General features: G+C 32.9%; 2 protein-coding genes and 1 non-coding gene across 3 annotated transcripts; 2 read left to right on the forward strand and 1 right to left on the reverse strand.

Annotated features, from left to right (window-relative positions):
- The first annotated feature begins 2,968 nt into the window (after positions 1 to 2,968).
- Positions 2,969 to 4,843, forward strand: LOC133691291 (U-box domain-containing protein 4-like). Its single transcript, XM_062111730.1, has 2 exons — positions 2,969 to 4,122; positions 4,620 to 4,843. The coding sequence occupies exons 1-2, from the start codon at positions 3,136 to 3,138 to the stop codon at positions 4,695 to 4,697; spliced, it is 1,065 nt and encodes a 354-aa protein (XP_061967714.1). The 5' UTR covers positions 2,969 to 3,135; the 3' UTR covers positions 4,698 to 4,843.
- Positions 4,844 to 8,311: 3,468 nt separating this feature from the next.
- Positions 8,312 to 8,382, forward strand: TRNAG-GCC (transfer RNA glycine (anticodon GCC)). Its single transcript has one exon. It is a non-coding gene; the product is annotated as a tRNA-Gly (tRNA).
- Positions 8,383 to 11,839: 3,457 nt separating this feature from the next.
- Positions 11,840 to 13,188, reverse strand: LOC133691212 (probable strigolactone esterase DAD2). Its single transcript, XM_062111619.1, has 2 exons — positions 12,633 to 13,188; positions 11,840 to 12,468 (listed from the first exon to the last, which is right to left on the reverse strand). The coding sequence occupies exons 1-2, from the start codon at positions 13,001 to 13,003 to the stop codon at positions 12,039 to 12,041; spliced, it is 801 nt and encodes a 266-aa protein (XP_061967603.1). The 5' UTR covers positions 13,004 to 13,188; the 3' UTR covers positions 11,840 to 12,038.
- Positions 13,189 to 14,505: the final 1,317 nt, after the last annotated feature.

The following is a 14,505-nucleotide window of genomic DNA, read 5'->3' on the forward strand; positions in this document are numbered from 1 at the left end:
TTCAAGCATCCTATAACGTTTTCTTTTTCAAAATATGTCGCAACCACATTTGCCCTTAACACCCCCAATGTTTTTATAGTCTTACAAACAAGGTAAACATTCTATATTGCTATAAATTATGTATGGTTTAGATTAAATGAAATAATTATTTAGGGTGTAGGTTGAATTCAGGATTTGTTGAATTAATGATAAATTAGCTATAATATCATTTATTAGAATTGATTTGACATAATTAAACATGAAAATAAGTTAAATTAATTATGAATTAATTATTTTAATTCATTATATGTTGCATTGAGTTTTGGATAAGTTGTCGAACTAGTGATTTTATGTGGATTCTTATAATCAACTAATAATGTTATCAACTACACTTAATGATTTCAAGTAATAGAGCATGTATGTAGTAGAATTACGACGAATTACATGTTGCATTGAATTGTGGATAAATTTTAAAATTTGGTATTTTTTTAATTGTTTTAATTTGTTATAAATTTAGGTTTGCTTTATGAAAATATCAATTAGATTTGACATCATGAATTATGTTTAATTTTGATCAAGTATGCTTTTGGATTAAATTTTAGAAATTTGTTTGAATTTGCTATGAATTTTGACAATTACAGTTAGGGCAATGTAATTTAGTTAAAAATATGTATAATTGACCATTATTTGGTTTGTTTATTTTTTTTATAAAATATCTTATAACATATTTATATCATTTCATTACAATAATATTATTGTTTCTCATGTGAATAGTAGTATCACATATAATGACGGGAGCAGTTTGTTGTTAAATGGTAATTTAGGCATGTCATATATGGAAATAAAAGAAACTATTTGTTATTGACTTGGGGGGAACTATAATGAATATTGATGTTGAAATAACTTATAGGTGTCAAACTGATGAACATCTGTATTATCTTGTATCAATTGTATTTTATGGCAATTTTAATATAATTATTGATTCTTTTATCTAAAGTTAATTGAACATGAAGATATTGTATGTGAGTAGTTGATCAAAATCTTTATATGTCTCAACTTCTGGTCAAAAATGTATAAGTGCCTCACAATATGTTGGTCCTTCAAAGCCAATTAATAAATGGAAAAATAGTTTTATTGTCGAATGATTTGTTATAAATGATTAATGATATATGTTTAAAAATTTATTTGTTGATCAACATAAATTTGACTATTCTGAGCCTAGTGACAATGAAAATGATTAGACATTAGACCCAAATATGACATTAAATATTGACAATAAGGTTGATAACAATGTTGATGATTAAGTAATGCCTATTATTCCTGAACTTAGAGATGTTTCTTCGTCTATTTTTTGTTTTTTTTATGATTGGACACTTAGTCATAAACGTTTTCCATGAGGCTCTAATTCGGTAGTTGAAAAAATATTCAATAATAAAAATAAATTGGTTAATGTAGTTAAACAATGGCACATTACACATTTAATTGATTATTTAATATAATTGTTGGACTTGATATTTTTTCAATTACAATTTATGTAAGAGAAAACTTAACTTCACCAAAATATTATTGTTTAATATTTAATATAAATATATTCTATAGGTCATGTAAACATAAAAGGATGAAAAATTGAAAGTTGTTCCATCTATTTTTTCTAGCAAGATGAACATATGAATACCAGTGGTCTCGTTGATATTTTTTAATATGGTTAAGCTATATTGCTCTAGCTAATCAGATCTTTTTAGAATTAATTTATGTTAAACGTTGAGTTTTATTTATTGATCTTTTAATTCAACATCAATTTTCTATTAATATTAGATTAGTTTGTTGCTGCGGAGGTATTGAGAGGCCGCATATGTTTTTCATAATATTAATGAATAAAACAAAGGATACACTTATATGTCTCGGAGGTTCAATGTTTTCTGCAATGGATTTGATACTTTTGGAGAGAGGTTAACTCTTGATAGTGTCATGGCAGAGAATGAGATCATTCAAGTAAGAGCAAGAGCAAGAGCAAGATATAGTCTTGCTATTGATGAGCCCAAATCATTTAGCAAACGACATAGACATAGATAGATAAATGAGTTATTTTGACATGTTTTGGGATTTCAATTACTAGAATGTGGTTTTATTGAAGCATTTAAGATTCTTTTTGCATGTATACATGTTTATTCATTTGCATCCCCAAGACTACTCGTAATTATAAAATGTGAGAATTTATTGTGTCTGATTATTATGGTTCTTTGCAGATATTTTTTAGCATAACAAAATTTTAGGTATAGTTTCTAAATAAAATAAACTCTGGCCAAATTTTGTTAAAATTAGAAAATTTCTTACTTTTTAAAGTCATTAAGTAAATTAAATGTAAGATCAACAAACTAAATAATAAATCTCATAAGAACTATTTTTATTAGATTTAGAATTGAATGAAATTTGTTGGTGGAATTTTCGTGGAATGACTAAGATAACTACTAGAATTTAATTAATATCATGGTTCAGAACCAAGATATTTAATTAATGTTGCAGTTTTGCAACGTGACATCAATTAATTATTGTAATTCAGAAACATAACATCAATTATATATCTTGTTTTTGAATCTATATATCTTGTTTTTGAATCGTAATTTTAATTAAATGTTACCATTCTTGACTTTTAAATAGATGTTATTTCATCAAAATTTATTGTTGTTATGTTAATTCCTTGTTTTTTTTTAATTTTTATTTTAATTACCTAATTTTTCTAAAAAAAATAAAAAGAAAAAAAAAACAAAACCCAAATCCCAAATTAAAAAAAAATATTAAGTTCCAAAAGCTTTATTATTATCATATATATATATATATATATATATATATATATATATATATCAAGAGCTTTATCGAATAGCGAACCTTCCTTCCATGCTAGCGTTTAAAGATTGACCTTTCGCACGTGCTCGGACCCGCCTCGGATTTGGTGTGTTCAATAATATGCACGTGTCAGCGCTTCTTCCAATCACCCACGCCCGCTTGTCCGTTCTCCTCTCTTATTACCTTCCCTTCTCTCTTGACTGGCCTAGCTCTCACCAGTATCCCCGAACAAAACCCAGCCACACTAACCCAACCCGAATATCCTCATCTCTGACCCAATCCTAATCCATCCCGAATTTTTATGCCAGAATTATGGATATGGAGAAGAAGAATTCTGCTAATTTCACGTATATGGGGAGGAGCATTAGTGATTTGAGTGTTAACGACGATTCTTTAGCTTTCAGTGACTGTAACAGCGACAAATCCGGAGAGTTCCCTGCTTCGGCGTCTCAGAGTCGAAGATTATTACTATCCTGTGCAGCGGATAATTCCGATGATCTGATACGCCAACTGGTATCGGATCTTGAGTCCTGTTCGATTGACGAGCAAAAACAAGCTGCCATGGAGATCAGACTCCTCGCCAAGAACAAACCAGAGAATCGCCTCAAAATCGCTAAAGCTGGTGCAATTAAGCCTTTAATTTCGCTAATTTCATCGTCTGATTCTCAGCTTCAAGAGTACGGTGTCACTGCTATTTTGAATCTATCACTCTGTGATGAGAATAAAGGATTGATAGCTTCATCAGGCGCGATTAAGCCATTAGTTAGGGCTCTGAAAACAGGGACATCGACGGCGAAAGAGAACGCTGCGTGTGCTTTACTTCGTTTATCACAAATGGAAGAGAATAAAGTCGCAATCGGCCGGTCAGGAGCGATTCCTCTTCTGGTATGCCTGCTCGAAACCGGAGGATTTCGCGGGAAAAAAGATTCAGCAACTGCTTTATATTTGCTGTGCTCGGTTAAGGAGAATAAAATCAGGGCCGTCCAAGCTGGGATCATGAAGCCACTAGTGGAGCTAATGGCTGATTTCGGGTCAAACATGGTGGACAAGTCAGCGTTTGTTTTGAGCATGTTGGTTACGGTTCCTGAAGCGAAAACCGCAGTTGTTGAAGAAGCAGGGATTCCAGTTCTGGTAGAGATTGTTGAAGTTGGGTCGCAGAGGCAAAAGGAGATTGCGGTTTCGATACTGTTGCAGATTTGTGAAGATAACATGGTGTATTGCTCTATGGTTGCTCGAGAAGGAGCGATTCCTCCCTTGGTGGCTTTGTCACAATCCGGCACTAATCGCGCCAAGCAGAAGGTGAGCGTCATAGTTAAGTCCATGTCTGCCGGTGCAACTGACGTGGCAGGCTCATTTTGAAAATCAATGTCGTTTTGTTGGCTATCTTTTGAAGCCGAGAGATCATTATTTGGCCACGTCAGTCAATTATTTAACTTCACCTCTCTTTTTGGTAAAAAAAAAAAACAAATTATATTGTAAAAAAAAAAAAGTAGAAGAAATTGGTTTTTATTTTCTGAACTGCTGCCCGTAAATAAATAGAGGTATTTATCTAGAAATATCGAACTTAAAATGAGTTTCTGGAACAACATAATCACCGAATTCTATTCCTTCATGACACCAGCTATTAAATGGATATTTTCAAATATATTACATTTATTATTCCTTTTAGTAAATCCTAAGATATTTGGTACACCGCTAGTATACGTTCCGTAGCTCCTTCTCTTTATTTTTCAATTTTGCATTATTGTGTCTAATGGGTTTTGGTGTGTCGTTTTGTGCGGGATGATTGCGGACAGGCGGAGGCATTGATAGAGCTTCTACGGCAACTAAGATCCGGTAACGCCGCTGCTAAAACGTCAGATGTGTCAGTGTGAATGTCCCTACCACATGCCCATGTGTAATCATACATTTATACAGTGCATAGCTTTTATGAAAGAAAAACAATCTGTAAATATCTTTGTAACTGGGAGCTTGTAAAATTCCTGCCATCCTTCGGGTTTTGCTTTTGCGGATTTTAAAACTGTGTTTTGGTCCTTTGTCTCTTACCTAATTTATTATTGTATATTTCTTTCCATTAAAATAATAATGAATGATATGTGATATATAAATTAACACCACATCGATAGGGACAGCTCCCACGACCACGAGGAACTCGTGGACAAGGGAAGAGTCTTCAAGCATTTTTGCTCAAATTAAAGCCGTTGATTTGGGTATTATAACCTCTCTTTTATTGCCAAATAGAATCAAATGTTTATTAGTTATGATGGCGGTGGGTCCGCGTTTTTGGATCTGGGACCCAGGTTTGCCGGCTGAGGGCTAGCACTCACATCTGGTTTTGCCTTTTCTGATAATCACAATTTTTTTCTTTTAAATCTTTCCGCTGCTTTTTGGAACGGGGCACTTTTCCAATCCATTAAGCATACTAATTATACTTTAGTGGTCGGTATTAGTGGTAACTAGAACCCAATTTAGAATGTAACTAAGCTAGCTGGGTTGCGCTCCACTTCACTTGTGGGTTAATAATTTTTTAAAAAAATACTTTACTAACACGTTTTTAGTGAAAATAGTATAAAAATTAACTAAATATAATTCAATCAACTTGGTAAATTTAAAAATAATTTAGATCATTAGAAAAAACAATAATAAAAATAAATATTTGTAGAACAAATCACTAATAAAATGACTATAATATTTATTTAATATTGTGATAATTCTATAAAAAATAAAATTAATTATTAAGTTTAATTATAAATAAAAAACATTTAAGGATAAAAAAAACCAATATAGAAAAAAATTAAAAAAAAAAATCAAAGTAGATGTGCGGGTCTGAGGTTCAATTTTTGGACAACGGGCATACATTAGAGCAGGAAAGAAATAGGGACTATTTGAGTCGATCATGATTATTTGTGCATCCCGCAGGCTATGTAGGATGGCTCCGAGCCTCCGAGGGCTATTTGGTTTAGTTGAAAGCAAGAGATGCAGTCAGAGAGTGGAGTTTGTCGCGTCAACTGATGCAGTTCTTAATACTTTTAATTGGACAGGTCACTTAACAAATGCGGGGGTCATCATCACCGAGCCCCAACCAGAAATTCAATCTGATCATGTTGAGTGGAATAACATAATTTTAAAACTTCTTTCTTTAGTTTGTAGTTCACATTCGAGGGATCCATCTCTGTTGCTCAATCAGAGAGGTTTTCCTTTGTCATAATATATAAATTATGAACTAGTTGAGTGAAGTGACATAGGAGTTTAAATTAATCTGACTTGTCAAGTGAAATAGAACAAACTTTTTCCTTCTTAATCTTGGTCTGTAAATTTATTTAAAAAGTTGAACCATTAACATGGTTAAACTAGAGGACCCAAATCCCTAAATATATAATTAAAAGACTTGTAATAAGTATTTAAATGAGGTAAACTCGAAAGAGCAACTTGGTTTCTAGTCAAGGGTATAGAAGGTCACAGCCTACTCGAACCAATTTTAGGAGAAAAAAAAAAATTATAGGACACGTAGCGTAGCGTTCACACTGTACTCGATTACGATACAAAATATGTAGCCACAAAGCCACCGGCATTGACCATTATATGACACGTGAAACTTCGTCGGTTGTGTAGAAATTGGTGGGATGATGCCACCATAAAAGTAGCCAGTAGCCACGGGTGCCAGGGGAAGGAAGCAACTCGAAAGAAAAAAGAATGGGGGAAGGTTCCGAGGACACGCTGCTCTACTCGGAAATTGATTTGATGTTGCCATCTTGTTCATCTTTAACTGTTTGCGATCGAGAGAGCCTGCTTTGGTCACGTTTTGGAATGTCAATGCAGCTCAATTCAATCTGCTTCGAAAATCTTTGAATTTGAATCGACCAAATTGGAGATATGGTAAAGGAGCGTTTAGGCGGACTGGGTTGCCTCGCAATAAACTTAAATTTTTTGTTAGTATATATTTTTTTAAAAAATAAATCAAGAAAAATATATAGTTATAATTTTATTAAATTCTCGATTACATTGTGCTAGCATACATCAACATAAACATGTTCTATTGAAGGCATATTAAGTCTTGCTAAAATCAAACTCAATCAAGGTTGGGCTTGAATTTATGCTAAGCTCAAATACATTTAGTCTAACGTTGGCTAGACCCTACTACAATTAAACTTGATAGTGTGACAACCTCATATGCTAGCCAAATGTTACCAAACTTAGCGCTGCCAAAACTCATGTTTAAGCTTGAAGCAATTACCAGACCCAGCAGTCAAGCTCGGACACTGGGTCTGACGCCATCTGCCACACCCAAGCACCTTCTAAGTATGGCAAGTGTTGCAAGCCTAGTAGTTTTGCCTAGTGCATTGCTAGGCCAATGTGGTGGGCTTGACACATGTTTTTTTAAAAAATCAAGCCCGATGATTTTTGTCATCATAGCTCGGACATGGCTGGATAAAATGAGCGGAACAAATATCATAGTACAACTTAAAATATCATAAATATAAAATTACACTTAAGTCCCTCCTCTCCATAAAAAGACAATACTCGTAGGTTATAAATACACCATGAAACCTTCATAACAAAAGCTCACAATCTTCATTTTCTATTGTATATATATTTTTCAAATCTTCTCTCTCTATAATATTATTGTATTTTTTTCTTCTAAAAAAATACTTATTTAAAAATCAAAGAGTCCTCGCCTTCAATATAGGAAACCCTTGGCAGATACTAGCCACATGCCATATTAACTTACCAAATATCAAGTACAAACTATTAATCACCTTAACTAGGAAGAATTAATGAGATTGTTAGGATTAATTGATTAAGTGATTATCCAACTCAAAAGCTATGTTTCTAGGCTAGTTGGATTTTTTTTAAGTTTATCATAAAACCTTTAAATTTAAACATATATTTGTTTTTTTCATCGTTTAATTTTATGTTTTAGAAATCATTAATTTGACTTTATTTTAGAAATTTATCTCGCTAATCAATAATAACTTGTGTTTAAATAGTACATTATTAAATACTCTCCATTTATAAGAGTATTTTTATGTACATATATCATCAAATAAACTAGACATTGGATCCATACCTTTCAATAAAACCTCTTTTGTTTTTGGATATTCATAAGCCATATACCGAGTTTTTAGAATACCAAATATTGAATTTTATACTTCGTTACTTGCACTTATAGTTACATATATACGAAGTGTCCACGCTCCTTAACTTCCTTTTAAATAAAATGGCTCGATCAAGGGATATGCAATATTATGATACCTTTGGTGCAATAAAGCATATTCGATTTTTGTTCAAATATGATGCATTCGCGTTAAAATTAGCATGATTTTTTTGCAAGTAAAAAACATAACAGACAAGTTCTTTTTTAAGATAAAAAAACCTATTGACTACACCTCCTGCGGAGGGCGGTTGAATTGGTTGGTTTTCCTTTGAAAAAATTGAATGTCAGAAGTTCTATTTACATATTAATGTGACGATCAACGATATCAAAGCAGCACCAGTGGTCTAGTGGTAGAATAGTACCCTGCCACGGTACAGACCCGGGTTCGATTCCCGGCTGGTGCAAGTGTTTGTTTTTGGGAGCAAAACCTTTTTTACTTCCTTTGAGAAAGATGAACTTTCCATTTTATTTTTTTTACCTGAAAGATGCATGCATGCTTGCTTTATCAACCATCGCTAGATTTGACCGGAGTTCGATGAACACTTTATCATGAACCATTTAAAGACTCTGAATCTGGACTCGTGCTGTTGGGAACATGTCACTTGGTAAAGGGACCAGTTGCTACATGATATACTTCAACATGCTCGATGCAGAATGTGGAAGCATGCCATCAATGATCAAAACATGCTATGGATAGCAGCAGCAGGCTGTAGGCCCATGAAAACTAGAAATGTCAAGTACATAACGCAGGAATATGTGTTCCGAGAAACTAATGGAGGCCAGAAGAACAATTACATGTACTCATTAATGAAAGACCATAATAAATCCGAGTCAGGGAAAAAAAAGACAAAGGAGAGGAAAGTGGGGGTGAGACCACCTAGGAACCTATTTCAAGAAAAAAGTTTTTTTTTATATATAAAAAAAGCTTACTTTTTATGAAGACTAACAAAATTCATTTTTGGGGAAAAATATACCCTAGATCATGTCATAAGAACATGTTCTGCAAATAGAAAACGATAAACTAGACATTCCCATGGTATTTGCTGGTGATTCATCAGTTAAGGATGCCATTTCCTAAAGTAACAAAGCAATAGAAAACGATAAAAAAAAAAGAAAAAAGCGAAAGAGCTCTTAGTTTATAAAGCCTCACTGTGCAACAATCTACACTCCCAAGAAACTGGGCAAAAACATTACATGATATTTTTAAAAATAGTTACCTAGTCAGCCTAATTACAGGACTAAAGTTATAGAATTATTTTTGGAAAATATTTTGGAAAATATGATTATTTAATTTGCCATAAAATGGGTCCAAAATTATGAATTCTACGTTACTTAGTTGACCGCATGTACAATGCTAAGGTTGTGGAATTGATGCTGACAAAACTTTAAAAATAATGAATCAAGTACTGTCAATATCAAGTTAATGAGACAAATGCTCGGGAAGCAAAAGTAGAATTTAATTGGAATTGTACAAATGAACTATGATTGTAAATTAAAAGGTGGCGTGACTTAATATCTGATCAACCAACTAATGGCATGAATTAGTTATGATAGGAAGATAAAATATAATATAAATAAAACGTGTTATGAGAGGAAATAAACATGTGGTTTAAATGTGTTATGAAATCAATATAAAATAAAGTATTAATAAAATAAATTGATGTGCTCCTAAAGTAAAACAAGATAATGAAATAAATCTAAGTTTTTTTATTAATATTGGTGTCCGAATTAACTTGTGTATATCTTAATTAATCTTATAAATTTTAAAATTAATAACGACAGAAACCTTTATTATCCATCATATTACAAAATAAATCAAGTATGGTCAATATACAAGAGTGACTGCCGATTGGCAGATCAGCTGCCCTTAGAAGTCCACTTGAATTATTTGAAACTACTTCCTCACTGAATATCTCATCAAAAGTGCGAAGAGGCCCAGTTATTCTATTTCATGTTTAAATTGGGCTGCCCCAGGGGACAAGATGATAGATAGGCCTGGTACTCGAAGATAATTATCTCAGGAGCCGTTAAAAAACGAGGATGAATTAGAACATCATAATTAGAACACAATAAATATTCTTAATAAAGACAGTGATTTAAACTATGAAAACAAATATTTTATTAGGCAAGTCTTTATTTTCTTACACGTGTATTTTTTCTCCTTTTTTTATAAAAAACATTTTTTTATCAATATCATGCTTTTTAGTTAAAAAACTAAGGACAATTTAAAAAAATATTTATACAAATTTTTTTATACACTTTATATATTTGAATCACATTCAAAATAAAATAAAATAATAAATTCTTGGGTAAATTTTTTTTAATGGTTAAGTTAACATCTTGAAATTATAAACTCGCCCTCTGCAACTTTTACATTTAAATTTTGATCTTTGAAGTACTTTTTTCATGAATATAAAAAGATTATGAGATCTTTTAGGTATAATAAGATTTGCATTGACTGAAAAAAGAAGGGGAAAATGAGACAAAAAAAAATGTTCACGACAAAAATGAAGAATCCTAAAAAACAATATTACATTAAAAGTTTTTAAATAAATTGTATCGATTGAGTGATGCCCCCCCCCTCCCCCCCCAAATTTAGTAATTAAGTCACGGTAGTTATTCGAATCCTTGAAAGTTAATAATTTTTTTATTTTTTAAAAATTATTTTTAATATTAGTATATCAAAATAATTTAAAAATATTAAAAATATACTAATTTAAAATAAAAATTAATATAATTTTTTTTAATGTTTTTTTAAAATGTTTTCGAAACTCAATGCTAAACAGGAAGTAAATCTTTAGCAGCACGGTAATGATTAGAGCCTGCGGGCTCCCTTTGGTTCACAATAAATAAACAATAAGTTAAAGGACGAGTATGGAAGGAATAATCAATTAACGAGACACAATGAGAGGGATGAAACTTATTTGTTGGCAGGCATCTTTCCCGCAGTGTAAATTACCTTCGGCTAAAGCTTGCGAAAGCATAAAATGCCGGTTGCCTCTTCCACTCCACTCTGTGTTAAAATATTATAGAGAGGGGAAATGGAAAGAATTGTTGTTTGCGTGCATTTTCCACGCTTTCCCTTTTCTTTTTAATCAGAAAATTCCTTGTGATTACGTAGTCGATAGACGTTCATTTTTCAATCGAGTTTTTATTAGATGAAGTTCCCACTTGTTCTTAAAAGAGATTCCACCAAGTATTTTGCAACAATCTTCAAAACTGGTGTAGGGGTACGATGTTGCAAGGGCGAAATATAATTATGAATATTTCATGGATATAAGTATAAGATGCTGCAAATTCCTCCTCCATCATCCACAGGCAAAAGGTCTTGCTCAATCGTTTTTAGCGCTCTCTCTCTCTCTCTCTCTTTATTGACTTGTTCACTCTGTCCTTACCATGTCAAACGGACAAGAAGGCACGGACGTGATCTATGAATTAGTTCTTGTATCTTCACCACGAGATATCCAGAATACAAAAAGATTTAAGAAATTGGCAAAAGGAAGGACAAATCCACACATTAGCAACCCATAAAGAAATAAAATGCATAGCAATGGACGGCCTCAAAAGTCAGGCAAATCAATTGCTAAAGGACAAAGAATCTCTCTCTCTGGCCCAAGACCCATCAAGTGGTGAGTCGCCCCTTGGCTATAAAACACTGGATTCTTACCCTCAAGAAAGAAACCTGCGCAAAAGTGGCGATTTTTCTTGCGAGAAGGGCAAAGTCAATCCCAACTTCGGAAAATTTAGAGTACGCAAAGTACAAACATTAATGGCGTTCCGTTCCTTTCGACTTGCGTTTGTCCGAGTGTTTTATATATATATAAAAGCGACAAAAGCAAGAAAGAAAAAAAGAGGAAGACAAAAAAGCAAAAGTCATCACGTGACTTTCACGTGGCTAATCTTATCCTTCTCTTAAAGATCATAGGACTAATGTCCACAAATTATTCACCAGGTGTCAACATCTCCACCCGTATTATCATTTTCTAGGACCCCACACTAGTGCTGGACTGTGCTAGCACCTAGCCTAATTGCTCCAACCCTACACACAAACGAAAGTCACTCACCGTGATAGAGCTCGCCTGATGACCGGTGCCAGCATAGCTGGTGCGCTTAAATGGGGCAAATGCCCCTCAGTTCTTAACATTTCCACAGTAGCTTTGCCACCCAAATGATTCTTCAAATACTTGGCCACTGATGCTGGGACAGATACATCCTTCGATGTCTGAATTATACAACATGGTACTTTGACGAGGCCTAGTATCCCTCTTAGATCACTATTAAAAACGGTCCTCGACACAAATAAAGTAATATCTGGTCTCATGTTGAAAAGCGTTCGGCTAAATTCTCTGACAGCAGCTGGTACATCAGCTCCTACTGCTAATGGTGCAAAACCTTTGACCCAAGCCTCATAATTAGCCTCCATTGCTACAAAAACAGACTCGATTTCTTCTTGCTCGAATCCTCCATGGTAGTCTTTATCATTCAAAAATCTGATGGAATATATTTTCAAGAAAACCTTTGATCAATCAACCAATTCCTCAGCTAAATTAAATAGACCATAGACTACACACAAACATCAATATCAAGTCCATGTCTATAGAAAAGAAAGCTACTTTTTTTGTGTGTAAATGCAAAATTGGGCAAAAGCCTTTACCTTGGCGATGCTCCTATCATAATAAGCTTGGTGAAGAGCTCTGGACGTCTAATGGATGCCAGAATACCGATCATTGCAGAAACAGAGTGACCCACATAAAAGCACCGGTCAACGCCAAGAGTGTCAAGAATGTTGAGCAAGTCATCGACATAAGCTTCAAGATTAGTGTAGCGTCTAAAATTGAAATAATCAGGATTGACACTACCAGCACATACAAGATCAAACAGAATCACCCGATAGTATGGTGTGAAGAAAGGGAGAATGCGTTGCCAAGCGGACTGGTCGGTGCCAAATCCATGGGCAAAAACCAGAAATTTTTCACCTTGGCCTTCGACACGGACATTGAGAGCGTCTAAGATGTGGCTACCCATGTGTGAGAAGAGGTAGACGAGAATGGGTTTTGAGATTGGCTTAAGCGAGACTCCCTAATTGTTTGATAAGGTGAAAAATGTTGTTGCAGAGAATGAGGGAGGAGGTACTCTCTTATGTGGCGCGTGCATATATTAAGGAGTGGGTAGGTGCAGGTGTGCTGAGGGTGTAAGTTTGTGGACTCTGGGTGGGGGCGCTCTTTATATAGCTACGTGGACCGTAGATCTTTGGAACGTCTAAAATGTAGTCATTCTACGGTGACTCATTTGTATTTTTACAAGAATATATCGGTCCACTAGGTTAACCGACAAATTTAATAGTACGAAAACATAATTAATAATATTTATAGTGTAAAAGAGATTAATATAAAAAGAGGAGAAATAAAAGAGAATTTTTTTAAAAAATTATGTATAATTATAGCTTGAATATTATAATATTTATCGATTAACTTGATTACTTTCTGATTTAAAATAAATTATAGTATTAGAATTAGAATTATTATTTTTAAGAAATAATTTTATTAATATATCATATATGTGTATTTCTAAGTCTGCTAAAAAAGTATTTATGATATCTAAATAATATATCTAAATTTTCAAGAATAGAAGGTCATTATAACCCCTAAAAATAATAAAAATAAAATATAGCTTGAATTTTTTTTTATATCAATTGGGTTTCTAAAATTTTGAATTTTTATTCAACCTCATAAATAATCTTTGCTTATAAACATTAATATCTTAAATGAATATATATACTGGGGATCAATTTAGAAATTTCTAAATATTAGACCTAATAAAATATATGTTTGAGAACTCCAAAAATATTTATACAATTGGGCTTGGCCCATTGATTTGAGGTGTGACCTAAAATGTAGTATTAACAAGGAGCTTTTTATCCAACTTTACACATTTACACATTAGGGTGACATCCTTGATGGTCATGGTATTTTTATATATATATTTCTACCCTTTTCCTTTATAAGAAGAAAAATGAGTGCATGCAAATTAGTTTTTCTTAATTATCTCTGTAAAATAATCTCATTCGTTTATCTCTTAATTACTTATGCAAAAAACATGACTAGCCACTACTAGAAAAGAAAGAATATCAATAAAATATTTTGTCGGTATATATTGAAGATTCCATCAACATTAAAAAGCCAATGGAATCAGCAACATAATACTATTATTAAAAAAATCTTGTCGGGTTTTCTATTCCGGTAAAGATTTCATCACCGTTTATTTTCCCGATAGAGTATTTCATTGGCAAGTTGCTACACGTTTTATAAGTCTTACAAAAAAGTTCTAGAATGGGTGTGGAAATTTCTAGTAAAATTCTTGATGAAAATGTCCACGAAATTTCCTTTTCGTCGACAATTCTGTTAGAGATTTTAATTTTTTTTTCTATTATGATCCCCAAGCCTACATTTTCTTGCTCACACTAAACCCATAACCACAACAGAAAAGCATCTTAAAAAATTAAGTTATACACACTTCACAATGAATAA

Source organism: Populus nigra, chromosome 4 (assembly GCF_951802175.1).
Source record: "Populus nigra chromosome 4, ddPopNigr1.1, whole genome shotgun sequence".
Lineage (NCBI taxonomy): Eukaryota > Viridiplantae > Streptophyta > Magnoliopsida > Malpighiales > Salicaceae > Populus > Populus nigra.

What these genes read in the sequence shown, in the direction of transcription:
- LOC133691291 (XM_062111730.1), top strand. Translation starts at nt 3,136, where the DNA reads ATGGATATGGAGAAGAAGAATTCTGCTAATTTCACGTATATGGGGAGG. An exon ending in CTAATCGCGCCAAGCAGAAG is followed by an intron (nt 4,123 to 4,619) that starts GTGAGCGTCATA and finishes GATTGCGGACAG; the next exon opens with GCGGAGGCATTGATAGAGCT.
- LOC133691212 (XM_062111619.1), bottom strand. Translation starts at nt 13,003, where the DNA reads ATGGGTAGCCACATCTTAGACGCTCTCAATGTCCGTGTCGAAGGCCAA. An exon ending in ATGATAGGAGCATCGCCAAG is followed by an intron (nt 12,469 to 12,632) that starts GTAAAGGCTTTT and finishes ATATTCCATCAG; the next exon opens with ATTTTTGAATGATAAAGACT.